Source organism: Atractosteus spatula, chromosome 25 (assembly GCF_055471065.1).
Source record: "Atractosteus spatula isolate fAtrSpa1 chromosome 25, fAtrSpa1.hap1, whole genome shotgun sequence".
NCBI classification, from domain to species: Eukaryota; Metazoa; Chordata; class Actinopteri; order Semionotiformes; family Lepisosteidae; genus Atractosteus; species Atractosteus spatula.
Window position 1 is genome coordinate 3,993,537 of NC_142730.1, and position 18,445 is coordinate 4,011,981.

General features: G+C 35.1%; 1 protein-coding gene across 1 annotated transcript; it reads left to right on the forward strand.

The window, feature by feature from the left end:
* Positions 1–862: 862 nt before the first annotated feature.
* LOC148815104 (sialoadhesin-like) lies at positions 863–17,185 on the forward strand. The gene is made up of 14 exons (XM_088904991.1): positions 863–935; positions 4,263–4,353; positions 6,527–6,910; positions 7,263–7,556; positions 9,339–9,438; positions 10,131–10,169; positions 11,322–11,351; positions 12,115–12,162; positions 13,039–13,074; positions 13,573–13,602; positions 14,351–14,395; positions 15,150–15,227; positions 15,659–15,731; positions 16,630–17,185. Exons 2-14 carry the CDS (start codon positions 4,308–4,310, stop codon positions 16,705–16,707), a joined length of 1,281 nt encoding a protein of 426 aa, XP_088761117.1. The 5' UTR covers positions 863–935; positions 4,263–4,307; the 3' UTR covers positions 16,708–17,185.
* Positions 17,186–18,445: the final 1,260 nt, after the last annotated feature.

Below are 18,445 nucleotides of genomic sequence, written 5' to 3' on the forward strand. Positions count from 1 at the left end.
AAACACAACGTTTAGGCCGTGGAGCCTTCTTGTGAAGACATACTGTATGTAGATTTTTATTGGGGAAGATGATTTTAAAATGACATTTTTTTACATTTTCTTTAAAATGAAAAAATGGTGTGCATTAAGCATGACGTTCGATGTGATTAAAATGGTTCTTCCTGTTTCCCCTGGATGATGACTGCCACTTGCTCTCCACAATGTGTAGGTTAACCCGATCTGCTTCATTTCACACTTTAAAGCCACAGTACAAAACATCACAAATAGCACAGTATTTTACTCTTGATTCATTTGTCACTTCTAACCAGCCCTGGTTGTCTGGTGGGTTTTACTATATTTGTCATAACCAGATTAGTGGAAGAACTCTCTCAAAATAGTTTGTCCTGAGAAATACTGTAGGCATTGTGAGACAATGATAATTATTTATTTTAAAACTAAATTATGTCTTCTTTGAAATATAAACATGACGTAGACGTGATGACGTGATGTGTATTTGGAAAAAGGTTAAAGTAACCTATAAAATATTCTTCAGAATCACTCAAACATAGCTGGATGCTCTTTCACAGGAATTAACATGAAATATCTCCTAATCAAGTCAGAAAACCTAACCACTTTTATCATCTGAGACATTTCAGAAACGATTAATGCATTTTTATTAATAACCCCATGCTACAATGTTAGATAACGTTTGCACTGGGCATACTGAGCATCTTCCTACTAGTTTTACTTGATGATTTTTTTTCTTCTCACAACCAAATATGGAACCTTAAAAATACATGCAAATAAAGTTCCTGTTTCCTGTGTAATCACAAAGATTTCACTTTCTGAAAGTTTTAAATGATAAAACCCTTTCAAACTGACAGGACACCAAAAGACAAACAGAACAGTGTTGAGTGTAACAAGGAAAATATTGTATTTTCTTGTAGGAAAAAAAGGTAAGCAGCTCTTTAATTAAGATGTTTAAATTTTCAATACAATCCACATTTAAGTTGGTATTTTCTTTCTTTTCCTTCCTTTAAACAAGTCATAGTTAAACTGGTTATTTAGCTTCAAATTCAAAATAGCATGATGTACCCTTAATGTGCTTACATATGCCAATGTATGGAATGAAAAAGGCATTGAGGCTGGCATTGCAAGAAACATAGTTATTTCAAGACTGAAATTGAAAGAAAAGCACAGTATGGTAAGACAAAAGATGAATTGCATTTATATTAAGATATATGAATTTATTCTATTTTTACATGAGCTGAGTATCTTTTTTGATTTGGTTTAAAAGATTACCTTTAAAAGTCTTTCTATAGGTGTTAGTGTATTTAAAGTTGCACTCATTCTAAGGTAGAAATTGTTTTAAATATTAATTTAAATATTAATACCTACTAATTTTAAAATAACTACAAAGGCAATTAAATCAGATAGCATGTATGAATGTGTGGCTGCTTATCTATAATTATATTCCTATATGAATACATTATGTATATCTACATACTGTATGTAGATTTTTAGTGGGGAAAATGATGGTTATAAAATGACATTTTTTTACATTTTCTTTAAAATAAAGAAAATCAAAATATACAGGATTTAATATTTTGTTAATTCACTTGATTTTGTTGTTATTATGTGACAAAGAGCTTTATGCAAGGGATTGCTAGATGTCCCTGTATTTGCAGCCACTGCAACTGATGTAAGCTTACTCTTACAATATCTGTGCTATTGTTAGAAAACCTACAAAGGAACAAACAGTATCAACAGAATTGTATTGTGTGTACATTCTGTATATACAGTACATTAAAATTAAATCTTATGGTTACTGTATATTCCTTTATTTAGGCAACTTTGAAAGTATGTTTGCTAATATTTCAAAAGACCCATGTTACTATTCATCGTCAACATATAGAGATACATCATAATTGGAGATTACTTTATTACTAAAACACAACTTACAGAGCACAATCTCACAATGTTTAGATATTTAAAAACTAAGATTTAGAGTAGGTATTTTAATGCTGTGAAACAAACAGTAAGATTTAAATGGTATAAACCGTGACATTCATCCACCCATTTGCTATTGACTTTATCCAGTAGAGGGCTGTAGGAGAGCCAGAGCCTATCTTGTCAAGCAATGGCCACAAGGCACACAGAGACACAGACATGCTTATACCACACAGGCCTGTTTTCCCAGAAGCCAATTAACCTACAGTACCAATACGTCTTTGGACTTGGGGAGGAAACCACCCCAAATACCTGGTGGATCCCCACACAAACATGGGGGAGAACATATACACTCCATGCAGATAGCACCTCAGCAATTGGGCCCAGGGCCCCAGCACAGAGAGGCAGTATCCTAATCACTGCTCTACCATACTGCCCACACTGATATTAAGAGATGTTGACAATCAAAAATTTGGTATTCCCAAATGAATATATTTTCAGAGTACAGCAGGTTACAACCTACCAATGTTTGTTTTAACAACTGACACATTTCAAGGACAGAAAGCAATGAGTACAAAATTGTCATTTGTACTACTTTACATCTTTTCAGAAGCCACAACTTTGAGGTGGATGTTAAAAAAACAGGTGGAGGAAAGATGTCGACATCAGCAAAAGTGGATTTTGTGTTGCTTATCTCTAGGTTAAGAAATGTATTTACATAGAAATTGGTTTTATACAGACCTGTGCTATTGTGTGCTTCACTAACAAAGGCATTTGACAAAGTTTGTGGTTAATAAAGGAACTCTTTCACTTCTCAGATGTAGACTAAAAATATACTGTGGCTTCAGCTGTAAGCTGTATTAAACAAATTCAGGGAATGTTACCCACAGTTTCCCATATCTAAAATTGTCTTGTCGTGTGTACATCTGAAATGAGTAAGGGGATTTCTTTTAGGTCTCAGTGGCTAAAAAATCTTGACAAAAATTGACTTTTATATTATATTCATGTTTTAAGGATTGTTTAATTATTTAGTTTTTAGAACAATAACTCTTTTAGTTCACATGTATCATAGTAAATTGTCCTTTGATTTGAAACCTGTAAATTTTTGTTATAATTGAAAATTATTGTTACTGTCCAGCCGCATACTGTAGGTCACTTTACAAAATTAGGGAAGAAAGGAAATAGTCTGCACTTAATGCCAGTGTCAATGTCTGCTGAATGTTAATCAGTGACAGTAACTTACAAAATGTACAAGCGTTTTAATAAGATCATACAAGTTATACTTTTAAGGTACTGTTTGTTTCCAAATGTCCCCAATTTAATATGTTAAATGATAGTATTTTCTTTAATATGGCCAGTTTTAATGATTTACACTGAAGTGAATTAACCTGAGTCACCCATTAGGAACACGCTGTCCATGTGTGTCTCACTCCTAGAAAACATGTTTACTTACCTCCAAGCATTGAGACAGCTAAATCAAATACCTAAAACAACAGCCATTGCTCACAGCCTTCTGAGTTCATCTGGGAAGTGCAAACTTTGCTAACTCCAGCTGCCTCCCCATTCACAACAATACAGTACATTACATATTATTAGAACACTTTGTTTCAATCAATTAGGCAACTTCTTGAACATATTTAATGGGGAAGTAACTGTATTTTTTTCCTTCTGCTAACAGTTCATGCAAGAATTCACTGCAATATTTTTTTAGTTGAAAATGCAGCACTCAAAAATAAAATGCAATCACTTAAAACCTCTGCTCTGCAAAGAGGAGGATTGTAAGATAGTGTTTTAGATTTTAGCATTAACTTTTAATTCAAAACAGTACAGTATATCACTGCTCTGTTTTCTCTAGCAGTCATCTTCTGTAAGGTTCACTATTGAAACCTTTTGATCATGTTTACTTGAATGAATAAAACCCCATTTATTTTATAGATAATTAAAAAGTATTGCGAAAGTATTTTATGCACACCCTAACTGCCAGGGGTTTCTTATTCTTTTGAGGATGCGGGTCTAAGACTGTGTAAGACTGAACACCGTGACCTCCCCCCATTACCATGGTAATGAGCTACGTCAGAAGCGAAAGAAAAGTGCTATATAAACTGGAAGTTTTATACCTGTATTTTGAACAATATTTCGTTTTTATTGTTCCTTGCATGCAATAAAACTCATCTGTTTAAACTTCATCTCGGGATCTAGAACTTATTTGTCTGTTACAACACCTTCAACCTTATTAGATACCTTATTAATTTATTTTATGAAAGGGACTGCATTTAAGACTAAATCATGTGCTGCATTAACGATGGTTTCATTTTTAACCCACCCCAATTTAGTGTCTTGGCAGATTGCTCTGAAGTGTAAACTGCAGAACCAGAAATATGGACCTTCTTGCAAGGTTAATGCTACAATTGTTGTGCATACAAGGTAACTACCATTCTTTTTATACTTCTTCACAATTACTGAACATATTACTGTATATGCTAGTATAGAACCTTCTACAGCTTGCGTGTCACTCCTAATCCTCCTGACTAGTAGGTACAGTATATGATTTGTATTACTTGGGCTATGGAAATTGTGGTTTCCCAATAGGTTCTCTTCTTGTTCATTGTCGTTAAATATATATTTTTTAATTTCTTGTAGATCCTAGCCTACTAGTGTTCATCTTGTTTAGATCCAAATCCATTGTATGTGTGCATTGTTCAGGTACAGTAGCATTCCTGACAATATCCTACAGTATATTTAGTTGTACTCTTCAGTGGTTTCCTCAACAGTAATGACGACTGGGATTTCCACTGCCTAGATTGGCTAGAAGTCAGTCTACTTTTCAGTTGATGTCAGTCATCTCAGCTTTGTTAAATGTGTTGACTCAAGGTCCTTGATGCATACAGTATCTTTCTTGCCGCGTTGCAGAGAATTTAAACAAATATTTCACTTTTTGTATTTTTGTTGGAACTGCCATAGATTGAGGTTGTTGTGACTGGTATCTGAATGACATTTTCTGTGAAGATGGTATCTTGAGATCTGCTGTTCCTCCAGGTTTTTGAACATGTAACAGTGTGATGTTAGGTGGCAATATGACCACATAATGCAATAATGTCAATGTTTACAACTTGGCACCAGCACCTTTCTGCCTGCTTCTTTATGTCAGTGCTCTAATGACTGGCGGTGTAAAGTATGTATCATGCATGTGGGATTTGAAAGTTTCTCTCACAGTTCCTGAAGCTCACTTTCTAGTACATTTACCTTTCAGAAGAGAAACATGTTTTTGTGGTTGTTCTCATAGATGTACAGTAATTTGGCTTTTGAGACTCATTCAAGATTTGGAGAATTCTTGGAAGACAACATCCAAGATGGCTTCCAAGAAAGCTGAAAAACCCCCAAATCAGAGGCTTGAACTTTTTGAAGGTGGATGTTTAATAGGATTTGTTTGGACCTGTTGATTATTATCGACAAAACGAGAAAATGGAAACAAGTGCAGTTGAGGAAAACCAGGCAACATTTCTGTGTCATGTTAAAGAAACCATCTCTGATGCTCTCTGAATTACTGTGAAAGATTTGACATGAGGATTTTAAGAAGATGGTCTAGAGCAGGGGTTGGCAATTTATGGCACTTGTGCCATTATTGGCACACAAAGGAATTTGTAATGCTAATAACCCACAAAGAAATTAAGTTAAAAACTATGAAAACTGTTCTGCAATTCTCTATAACATGCTAACCAGCGAAAGCTCTGTAGCTTAGAAAAAATTGATTCACTTGGTTTATTTTCTGTATCATTTTTATCAGGGCTAGCCTATTGTTTTCACAGGAAAGCTTTAAATCAGTGATGCTGATAACATTTTATACTTTTAAGTGTAAAGTCAAACATTGAGGGACTTGTGGACTGTCAAAACTGACTCTAAATGAACAGTGTGCCTGAGTTTGGAGTGTACAGTACATGCAAGAACTGGTCATGGGTTTTGGCCCAATGTTTTATTTCCTGCTTAAACCAGACACCTTTGATACCAACAAAATAGATTTTTCAGTGTTTCAGTGGATGGGTGTTGAAGGAAGGAAGACTTACTGGAAAGAAGTTCTTGTAAACCATTAAGACACTGTGGGTTGCACTTTTCTGTTACAAAGGAAATGAAAGTCTGTTGCAGATTTGCAAAGCTCAAAGAATAAAAATACGAAAAATGATAAAATCAGGATTCAAAATATTTTGGAAAACTGCAAGATGTAAGGAAACAAAGCATGAGCAAGTACAGTAGGTTCTACATTTGATGATTCAAGTGCTCCTTAAAGTGCTCCAGTTTCCTGCCACAGTCAAAAACATACTGGTAGGTTAATTGAGTTTTGGAAAAATCTGGAAAATGACAGACATTGTAGAGTATGTCTTCTTAAAAAACAATAATGCACATATTAAGAATATATATAAAATAAGAACTACCTGTATCTGTTGCCTTTGGTAACAATACATTGTAGGCTGTTTCATGCCTTTTTTACTGTATTCTGAAAGATAGACAGCAAGAGTTTTTAAAACTGTTTCTAAACCTAAAAGTTTATCAAAAAAGACCAAGCTGTAAAACTAAAGCCTTACTTGAGTCTTTTTGTTTCCAGAGATTTATTTTCCTGCACTTGGTGACGTCTGGAAGGTTCAAGTTCTTCCCAAAATGAATGTTCTGACCAGTTCCTGTGTGGTGATACCCTGTACTTTTCAATATCCTGGTGAAAGGAAGTCTTCTGCACGAGTGAGAGCCATTTGGGAAGCAAAAGACAGCACAAGAAGTAACCCAAAATACATCTATCACAATGACGTAACACAAGTGATGGATAGTTTCCAAACACGCACAAGGATAGTTGGAAATTTAGGGGATCAAAATTGCACCTTGGAGATTGATAAAGTTAAAACCCATGATGATGGACCATTCTGTTTCAGGGTTGAATTAGAAAATACAGACAAATATTCTTTTACGGATAACTGTGTAACTTTTCGATTTCAAGGTAAAAACAAATATTTATTATCTTTTTGGAATTCTTAATTAACACATGGTGACTGTGTAGGAACTCATAATCCTTTCTGAAGTGTGCCTGACACTCCAAATGATATTGTTAATAATCCACTTTCAAGCATATTACAAAACATCAGATATCACTTAAATTATGGAGGGCTTTTTGGTACTAAAGTGTGACATGAGATCTATTAATTAGAACAGGCACTAATTAATGTTACCCAAAGTTAATGACAGCTAATAATGTTACAAGCCCTTATTACAATTTCTTTGTAGATATCTAAATAAATTGATTGTCATGATTTTGGTGTTTTATGGTTTTACTCTTTACTCTTTGTTCTTAGAAAATCCTGATAAACCTGTCTTGGTTCATGATGCAAAAGCTTATGAGGGAAGTGCCTATGGGGTCACTTGTTCAGTGATGCACACCTGTCCTACACACCCCCCTAATCTCACTTGGAGCCGTGATGATGCAAAGCCTGTTGTTTATCACAAAAATATTGGCTTTGGCAAATGGGAAGTGACATCCTTGCTGACATTTGTACCTTCAGCCAATGACCATGATGAGGATTTAACCTGCACTGCTCACTTTTGGGGACAGAGGACAGAAGTGAACTCTATAACTTTAAATGTGAAACGTAAGTATCATGGCAATAATAAAGGGATAGTGTCCTTCTCATGAATGTGGAAATGAAAATGATTACTTCATGTTCTCCTACTCTTGAAAAGACGTTTCTGAAAATGCCCACACTGACAAATTGTTCACGTTATGGTCAAATTGTGATCTCTTACTTCTTCTATCCTATGTGTAATTTTCTCTGGCTGCCCATAACTCTACTCATACTGTATGTTTTCCAGTGCTCTGTGTTTCCATCTCATTGGAAACCGACATCTCTCACACTTAGTTTTGATAAGACCTTATATTTGGCACATTTGTCTCCTTCATGCCTTCAAGAGTCACTTTCTTACCCCTTCTTTTACAAGTAACTCTTCAACCTCAGCTTGTTGACATAAATTGAATGGCTCTCTGCACCTGCCATGCTGTCGGCTCTTCTTTCTACTGTGATCAAGTGTCCACCCCTCTGCACCTATGGCCTTAACCTAGCTTTATTTTTATTTCTCCCTTTTCACTTTCTCTGTAGGAGTCTTGAGCACGCAGTGTCAGTCTGCACTGGGTCCAGGCCTCCTTGTTCACAGCTCTCACTATGCCTGGTACCTTCTTTACCTCCATCAGTTGGTGTCCAACTAGTGCTGTGTTGTCCTTGACTCTTTTCATTCCTAAGCTTACTCTCATGAGTGTTCCACTTCGAATAAGTTCTCATCTTCAAGTTCTAGCAAACAAACTTAAACAAGCAGTAGCTCTCTAGCTGTTCCTTTCTATTTCCATGTTAAGTTACTTCTTATCGAACAGATCTAAAAATCACAGTTTAACATTAAACATTCTTTCTCAATGTCTTAAACCAGCTGTAGCTGCTCTATCTACAGTAAGTCAATACACACTAAATTCAGTTGTGTTAAATTTATGATCAGTTATTTTCAGTGTTTACCAAATTTTACATTTCCAGACCTAATATTGTACAAAATGGTGGTGTATCATGCAAATCTATACAAACATTATAATTCAGCAGTATGCATAACAGTTTGGAATTCACTGGAATTCATTGAACATTTTTTTATTATAATTTGTGCCATTTTAATGAATACTTGACTCAGTCCCATTTCTCCACTAAACGTTGATCTAAAAGTTGATCAATACTTTTTTGTTAATATTTTGAATTAAGTTGTAATTTGTTAACAGCTGTTGTTAAATTTACTATAAATCAAAGTTCTGTATTATGTTAAAAGAGCATAAAAGTTCTGATTTGTTTATTATTCCTAACCCTTGAAACTAACTGTTACTGAGTATCAGGATATTTTATTTTGGCAAAATTTCAAACCGGAGGAAGATCTAAAGTACCAATGCTGCTTTTATTCTTTTAACTTTACCTGTGAAAACAAGTAAGTGGCCAACAATAACACCACTGCATGTGACTAATGTTGCCACAGGCAATCCTTTCTATACCCTGGTGCTCACCTACACCTCACTGTCTCAACCACCTTGCTTCTACTGTACCGATGGTATCTTTATTTTTTCCCTCCACTCTTGTTCACTCATCTTGTCTGCTATGTGTATCACTTCTCCATTCTCATACTTCCAGATTCTTTGATGGAGATTTGCTCTCCATCCTTAATACTCAGTCATCTAAAAAAAACTTGTGCAGTATACAGTATGTCCTATGTGGATCTGGTCAATATCTTTTTTAACCATTGTTTCAGCATTAAAACAGTTTGAGTTCATTTTGCCGGTATCATTTGCCAAGACTGCCCTTTCTGTGCTTTTGAGCCTTTTATTTTCACAGCTCCCCCATTTCTGTTTTCAGAAAAACAGAACTTCCTGCACATTATTGTCCCTGTTATCGCTGTGGTGCTGATAGCTTTGATATTTGGGGGGGTGTACAAGTGGAGGAGGACTCAAGACAAGTAAGTTTTTGCCAACACTATACAACAACCTTATTTGTCATGACTGGAGATATGCTGAACCCACGAGACAGTTGAAAATGATTTCAGTATCCAGGAGTCAGAAATGGAAAAGGCAAAAAATTTAGGAGCCACTTAGACTTAGGCAGTAGGGACATATAAATGCTGCTGAAAGACATTTAAAGGGAGTTTTAAAAGCTTGTTCCTGAAAGTTTGTAAAATCCATCCCTATTAGCATCTTTACTGTAAGCAGAGTCAATAATACTTTAATTGTAAAGCACAGAATTTCTTAGCTAACCAGACTAAGGACTTATTATACAGTATGTACAGTACATAGCATAGAACTTAACCTGATATTTGGTGATTCAAGTCTTTTTACTCTAAAGAAGACCAGACTGCACATATAACTTATAATGTATAAGTTAAAATTTACTATTGGTTTTATTTGTTCAAGTGAAAGTGTTTTACAATGTTCTGAGGCTAGAACTCTGAATTTGCAAATATTTCAGAAGAACACCTCGTAGAACACATGGTACATGTTGCTCAAGAGGAATGCACTATTTAGCCATTGAGTGAGGAAGTCTTTAAAGTGAATAATGGTGACATTTTCAAAATGCATTGACAAGGTCAGCTGACAGCCGGATTTTTTTTTTCTTTTTAACTTTTGTTTCATGTCATTTGACTTGGGCCTTAAGAAAAGAAATTGAAAACCTGAAGTCCAGCCCAAACCGCAGGTAAGAAAGAATGATCAGAAGCGCCGTGGAGGGTAAAATGCTCATGTTGACCTATGAGTAAATTGACACAGTCTACCTGCATTGTTTATTAGTGGGCAGCTGACAAGGCACTGCTGACTGGCTCGATCACAAGTTTGAGGCTTATGGGTCAGACATCACTGGTTTGAGCCTGAATCATGTCACTAGCTCACCATGACCAGGATTCCACAAGTAACAGTGCACATTTGGCAAAGATCGGGTACAGTGGGTATTCTTGGGTTTTAGGGGAAATTGAACCTGCTGTAGCATTACAGGTGACATTACTGAGAGATTCTGATGCTGTGGAAATTTCAGTGAGTCCAAAGATGAGTAGATCTGAAAGGGAGACAAATCATAGGGAGCATATCTGTCAATTTTTATTCTCTTTGGGCCAGCACAAGTGTTATACTGTAACTGTAAATATGACAATTAAAAAATTGATGATCCCAATCAAGCTGTATATAAAAAGTAACTTGTGACACCAGATTTAAAAAAGGGTTTGCTGATAATGGTAACTCTATTTAAGTCAAGATTTAATTTGAAATGGGTACCTGGAGCAATCAGTCAAAGCATTTTAAAACTATCGTGTAAACCTCAAAACTTCAGGCAGTTTAAAAGCATTACAGTATGTAATATTCTGTAAGTCTGTGTTATAATCATATGGTTTAAATATTAAAGTTTTTTTCATTATCAATTACCATCTGGGGGCTGGAAATAGACTGGACTTTGCCTTTGTCTTAACATTATCAGATGTTTTGAGTCTTTTTAAATGCATTAATGTTACTATATGATTACTATTGCACACTGTTATCCATATAACAGTTTTCCATATAACAGTTTATTCTGCAGTTTGTGTACTTATCTGTATCTGTATTGGTACATTAAGCAGTTTCATTTATCCACTAGGTGGAAGTACTGTATCATTGGTGGCTGTCTGTTCTATGGCTAAAGATGTGGTTTTGAAGGATAAGACAATATCTTTAAAAGACTGATTGTTGTTTATTAAAAATAGCTGTAATATTTTACTGTGGGTTATCTAATTTTTTTAAAAAATTACACCCACCAAAATAAAAACAGAAATGAATGATATTAATAAATCCTACCAGTTTCTTTCTGTTTTGCTGTTTCCACCAGAAGGTCCCTCTGGGACAGGATATCACGGAGGTAAGTAAATATTCAGGCTAAGATATCCTTTATTGTGTGTAGTATATGCTAGACCCTGCATCTGTAGTTTGGCCTTGAAGTAAAGGAGTTGAAACTGGGCTCTAATAGCATGTTTATGAATAAGACTGAAGAAAATTATATGAGGAAAAGTGTAAGAAGAGGAAAGTGGTAGTGGTTAGGTTTTTGTTAAAGCTGGTATTAGAGATGAATGACTATGTATTCTTTATGTGGATAATTCAAGAATATTTAATGATTAAATAGAAAATGGTTGGTAAGTAGATTCACGTTTTATGATTTTGTAGGAAAAATAGGTGTGAGGTCCATTTTACTAGATTTCATTTACCATAGTCATTTTAGTCAAAATAGAACTCTGTAATTTTAATCAAACAAATTACTGTACATGATTAATTGGTTCTAGTTTGTGTTAAGTGACATGAGTGTGTTTACCTCAAATAAAGAAGAAATCAAAACCTTGAGTATCTGTGTTACTGAGATGTATTTTATTGTTACTAGGGTTATAATTTCATTCCATTTGAAAATACTGAGTAAATAATTAGTCAACTGGATATGTTCCAGGACAGCGAGGCATAAAAACATTGATTAACTCCCAGAAAGATCTTACAGTAAAGGTTAGAGTGTCAAAGCAAGATAGTAATTGGTCTGAAAGTTTTCAGTGACATAGTGCTTCAGGTTCAATCACCCTTGCTCATTACACATGGAGTGTCTAGCATTCCTCCTCATGTCATTTGCTTTGATTCTCCAGAGAACGTCCAGAGATTCCTGAGCGTCCTTCACGCCAGCCTCACGACAGGCAAGTACAGTACACAAAGTGACAGGCGTGTTACGCCACGCCCCCGGAGGATTCGTCATTCCACCTCCCCTTCCAGCACGGTTCCCAATAAGCCCATTTACCCCAGCTGCTTCACACTCTCCCCTGTGCTCAGTATTGGGGTTTTTCCCGGCTAGAGCTACTTCCATTTTCGCTATGACTAACTACTTGGTTTTTGGCTTTTTGACCCTGGTTTGTTCTCCGACTATGTCTCCTGGTTTTGGGTTTTGGTTATCGTTCTGGTTTCGACTCTTGGCTTCTGGCTCCGCTTCTGGTTTTGTACTTGTGGACCAGCTTGTTTCCCTACGGCTTTCGGACCTCACATTGTTATATCGTCTGCGCCTCTAGAAATTGTTCTGGTTTTCTGCATAGGGTCCTCACTACTTTTTCGTAACAAGGTGGCAGTAAGATCTCCAAGGGAAAGTCACTTTTTCTAAATACCATTTCCCAATGGATCACTGAATATTTTAGATCTATTTTGCCTTGTAAATGTAAAACAATATCTGTTGGACTTAACTATTTTGTTTTAAGTGACATCAGTGTGTTAACATTATATCAAACAGGAGATCAACACCCACCTGTATCTGTGTTGCTGAGATGTATTTTATTATTGCTATTATTTTTTTCTATTTGAAAATACTGACAAAATAATTAGTCAACTGGATATGTTCCAGGGCAGCAAGGCAAAAAAACATTGATTAACTCCCAGAAAGATCTTACAGTAAAGGTTAGAGTGTCAAAGCAAGATAGTAATCGGTCTGAAAGTTTTCAGTGACATAGTGCTTCAGGTTCAATCACCCTTGCTCATTACACGAGTGTCTTGCATTTCTTCTCATGTCATTTGCTTTGATTCTCCAGAGAACCCGTGCGCTCCTCACGCCAGCCTCACAACAGGCAAGTACACAAGTGACAGGTGACACAAATGTCTCCAAGGGAAAGTCGCTTTTTCATAATACCATTTGCAGATATGTTGCCGAAGATTTCAGATCCCCTTTGCCTTAATGTAAAAAATAAATATCTGTTGGGTTTTAGTGGCATTTACAGTGCATCTGATTTTGATGTTATATTCACGATATTCACATCACTACATTGCACTGATGTTGTAATCAGAAATGGTAACTACATTTTATTTACTTTTAGGAACCAATCAAGCATAACATTCTGCAGTCTCATGACATATAAATATACAGTGTATTGATATAACAAAAACATGCATAACAAAGAACAAACATAATAAACAATCTGCAGTAATATGAAAGGCTGATATTTGTATCTATCAACAATATTATCACATTTCAAATTCAATTAACTCCTAGTCCCTGTCTCCCCATACAGGAGGTCATTTTCATGGCTTAACAATGTTAATGTGTCACTTGTCTTTTTGGTCGCCAGGGTCTCTTTCTGGAACAGAATTTCATATAGGTAAGTTAAAACACACAAGACATTTGGCCTACAAATTATTGTAGTATATTATTTACAATATTGTGTTCTTAAAAATGTGCGTAGGTTGTGTAACTCAAGTTATCAAAATTCTCAATGAGACACGAGAGTTAAAATGAGATAAAACTAGAGAGTTCAGAATGTAAAAGTGTCATTTCCAAAGTTGAGTTTTTGTCCATTTTATGACTGACCAACAACAAATTCGAAAAATGGTCTGAATTATTTTTTTTAGGTACAGTTTTTAGGTATATCACTTTTCCTACATTTCAAATGCCCTCAAAATCAAAGTACAGACATTTGAAATTGTCTATACATTGAAACCTTAACCTAGTTCGGGCATTGCTAGATCTACATCAATAACTTGGCCTTCAAGTAAATGAAAACTCAGAAAAAGATGTGGGAAAGCAGGAGAAATGTATATAGTACAATAATTCAGAAATATACAAAACCTTTTTGAGCACTGTAAATTAGATCATTAAGAAGTGGAATGTGTATGGGTGTCTTCAGTTTGAGCATTTGTGTTTAGAATAAAATATTAAGTTTGGAAAAAATATATTTGGATCATCATTTAACTTTACAAAATGGGACATTACAGGAAGGGTCTGAACACATTTACAGGGCACTGTAAACACTAGCACTAGCATAATCCAAGATTGTGTCAATTACTTTTACTTGAAATTTGTGTATGAAAAACAATTATGACTTAATTGATGGTTTCCTCTGTCTGTAGGCAACAGAAGAATTCTGGTGGCAGGCAGCCTCCCGTCAATCACAAGCAAGTATAAGATAACACACACCACTGTGAAGACTGGGGTTGGGTTCAAGAACCTTTAGCTGATAATCAAAACTTTAAGCCAGTCCCATGAAGAGATACTATAGAAAGGGCAGAGGTAACATGTCTCTAAGCATAGAATTATACTATTGTAGTGATGTCGTCTATGATTCTCATGATCATTCAAGCTCTTCATTATTTGATACTGGTCTTGTGGTGCAGTGTGTTTCTCCATCTTTTGTCGAGGCTCTGTGGATTGGTCACATAAAGAGACTTGCACTCGACATACAGTACAGTACAAACAAAGAAACAGTGATTTCAGCCCATTAAAAATACAAATTGGGGATTTGGGGATATCACTGGAGATATCATGGTAGCCAGTCCAAGGTTACACTCTGGCGGAGTTTCCATGTTGACAGACTTTGGTGTGTTAATTTTACTGGCCAGTAAGTTCAGTATGTTTATCCAGAGTATTGACAAACCAATAGCTATTGTTATGCAAAGAACAAAATTATATAGGTGAGAATATAATCAAGAAAAGGCAATTCAGCACATCATGCCCATTTATCTGCCGTTTATTAGTCAAGGAATCTCAATTAGTTTTTTCTTAAAGCTCTCAGGAATTCAACCTGTTATTACATAAATAATGCATAGACATAAAAACCCTGTACATGAATCGCATCCTCTACCTTAAATATATCTGTTTTTCATGTAAACTCAGTAAGTGACCAGAAAATGCTTCTTTTGCTTTTCACAGCCTTAATAATGTAGACTTAAGCAGTGGAAAGTGCCAGACAAATAAAGTTTCCAAACCACCTTTCCCTTCTCCTAAAAAGTAAGTGTTTTCAATTGAAACAAGATGACTGGCTACTGATATTATTTTCCATAATATCTCCATTATGTTTATAAGTCTTGAAGAACACCTTGTGTTTTTACCCACATACGGTACATGCTAATTATGGTCTTATAATTTAAGAGAATTACTTCAATTTTATGGTTGAATAAAAAATAACAATGTTGTCAATATCTACAGTAATTCTCCATTACAATCAGGAGCTCTGTTCTGAGTAGTCTCAGAAATCATGGTAGTATACAATATTATAAAAATGTGTCTTTTTACCATATTTGACTTCAATAGGCAACTAAAAGGCAACTCTACTGTATAATGTATTCTCTAGGAATGCCATAGAGAATGACATTACAATAATTACTGTTACAATAATGACATTATAACATTAGCTGTAACAATATTTTTGTCTTTTGCAGAATCGACAAGAAACCTGTTTTTTTTCCAGACAGTCAGTGTGATTTTTCCAGACACAATGTTGGATATACAGAGGTAGGTACTTCATTCTGCAAATAAAGGGACAAAACTCACTTTCCATGTTGTGTAGTTTGAAAACAGTTTAATAATCCAATTTCTTTGGATGCCTGTGGGAAATTCGAGGAAATAATTTGCAAGTTTTATAGTTTACAGTTATTTATTTCCATTCAGTTATAGGAAAAAAAATCACTTTGTCACTTTAGAGGAGACAGAGGTAATGCGTATGATATTTTAAATAAATTGTGACTCCTCAATTACAGTATATAACGAATATTACCAGCTCTCATTGTGCTGTTCCTATCACTTACACTAAAGGTTTCCATTTTGCATTTCTGCAATGTGATTCTGATGAAGTGCCTTAGAAATACCTAAGTCTCTTGTGAAAACCCTCCCATATTCTCACCTAATGGAAACCAGTTAGCTAATTTGCTCTGTTTGAGAATAAGGATGCTAAATTTTAATTTTGTATTGTTCCAAGTAACTTCATTTGATCTAAAAGTGACTAATGTTCATCATGAATTGCTCTTTCATGCTGGATCTCATATCTAAGCAAGGTTATAAATACCACCTGTCTTTGTAACGTACTCCCATTCCCTTGACTTCATTCCATCAACTCTGACATCTCTGTTGCCTTTCTCAAACTCTTCATGGCCTTCCCACACAACACTGTAATTTAATATAGATCTCCTTCATGATTTAATTACAGTGTCACATGGAGACAATGGGAGTATATTTCCATGTACAAATTCACTGTATAGTAAGTAGCATTAGCTATTAACCTTGAAGATCTGAGTTTCAGAAGAGCAGTTTCAATTTTATTTAGGTTGTTTCTTCTTCTTTAGTTTTATCTCCTCAGCAATTATGTGTTACTAATACAGTATGTTGTTTTACTCTTTACAAAAATGACCTTTAGGAAGATGATGACATTCCTGATTATGAGAATTCTGAGACTATGGGAACCAATTATGACAACATTTACGCCAACATGTAGATGGGCAAGAACTTTTAAGAAGAAAGAATAGATCCGACAATCAAACTGTTTCCAGATCACAAAAATAAATCACCAAGAGATTATTTTTTTGTCATCATTCTACTTCTACTTTAGCATTCAACTGTCTAGATATTCCATGAGATATTTTAAAATGTTAACCTGTGTGACTATGTACATACTTGTACCTACGTTATGTTTGTCTTGCAGAGAGAACTCTAAGAAAATGTGTATGTATGATCATGTCCTAAAATTCATAGACTAATAGGTTTATTAGTTACCTCAGAACTCATCAGAACTACAGGTAAAGACAGGCTGTAAATGTTTAGAACTCTTTCCAATTGCTGCACAGAAAAAATATCCTGTATTGAAGCTTCCTTCCAATTCACTAACAATTAATAAAAGATATTGTACAATGCTCTAACACTTTACTAATCATATTGTTATAAAAAGTGTATTGTAAAGTATTAGTAATTTGGTAACCTGTGCTAAATAAATTAAACTGATTGTTATTGACATTGTATTAACAGTGTTCCTTCCTTTTTGTATTATAGACACTACCATGATTTTAATTGCATTCTAATTGCATTGGAAGTAGCAAAGCTAGCTCAATTTAAACTGTCTTTCTGGAGAAATGGCTTCAGATCCCAACCTTGTCCTTGACTAGATAGGAGTAAGGAACAAGCTAAACAGCCATGTGAGATGTAATTACTAAGAAATAAACGTACTCCTTTTATTTGGTCTGAAGGATGTATACATATAGAACATGGAAAGTTCAGTAGATGGAGGTACTGAATACAGTAGGAGCAGAGGGGTAAACAACAGAAACAGTTATGTAAAGGCCCTTTTAAAGAAGAAGGTTTGGATCTAAATTTGAAGGACTTTAGAGACCGAGACTCTTTGATATCCTTATGGCTCCAGGATAGGAGTAATGTGATCACTTACAATAGACCTGGTCAGGATTCTGGCTGCTGAATTCTGGACACACTGGAGTTTGTTCAATGTGGATTTAAAAACCCCAGCCAGTAGAGCATTACAGTAGTCAATTCAGGAGAAGACAGATGTGTTGATCAGTTTTTCCGCAACAGTTAGCAATAACACAGGACGTACAGTAGTCTGGCAATATTTCTGAGGTGAAAGAAATGTGCTATGTGTGATGTGTGCCAAAGAAAACTCTTCACTCAGGTTAGGTGTGGATCAGCAGAGTCCTTTATTCACGTACATGGAGAGGACACAATCAAACAGATATGAGAGCAGCCTCTGAATGATGTTATCAAAGGTAATGAGTTTTATACAGCAGGTTCAGGGTAACATAGTTCATTCCAAATTTCCATATCAGCAGATATTTTTTCTCAATTACTTCTCTGTAACTGACCCCTTTATTACTAAGAAATGAACTTTGTGTTTGCAGGCCCCTAGTCTTATCAAAAGCAGATAAATTCAATGTTGCAGCTGGTGTTTTGCTGAACAAGGTGTACAGAGAAAGAATTTAACCCTTCAGATGAATGGATAGATTGATAAACAACCTGTAAATGAAATGGAACGTAAATGCAACAAATTATTTAGTTTTATGACCTATGTGATGCCTAAGGTAAGAAAAAAACGAATTTTAGAAAAAAATAGGAAATGTGCAATACAGTAAATATGAAATTCTAAGAGATGTGTTTTTTTTATTCTCACAAAACAAGATGAACATGGGGAAGGCCAGATAAAAGTGAAACTTTCAATTTACATTAATTGA

Excerpts from the sequence above, each read along its gene's own strand:
- LOC148815104 (XM_088904991.1), top strand. The coding sequence starts at position 4,308 with ATGGACCTTCTTGCAAGGTTAATGCTACAATTGTTGTGCATACAAG. Across the intron at positions 7,557-9,338 it reads TATAACTTTAAATGTGAAAC|AAAAACAGAACTTCCTGCAC; the intron begins GTAAGTATCATG and ends TTCTGTTTTCAG. Across the intron at positions 12,163-13,038 it reads TCACGCCAGCCTCACGACAG|AGAACCCGTGCGCTCCTCAC; the intron begins GCAAGTACAGTA and ends TTGATTCTCCAG.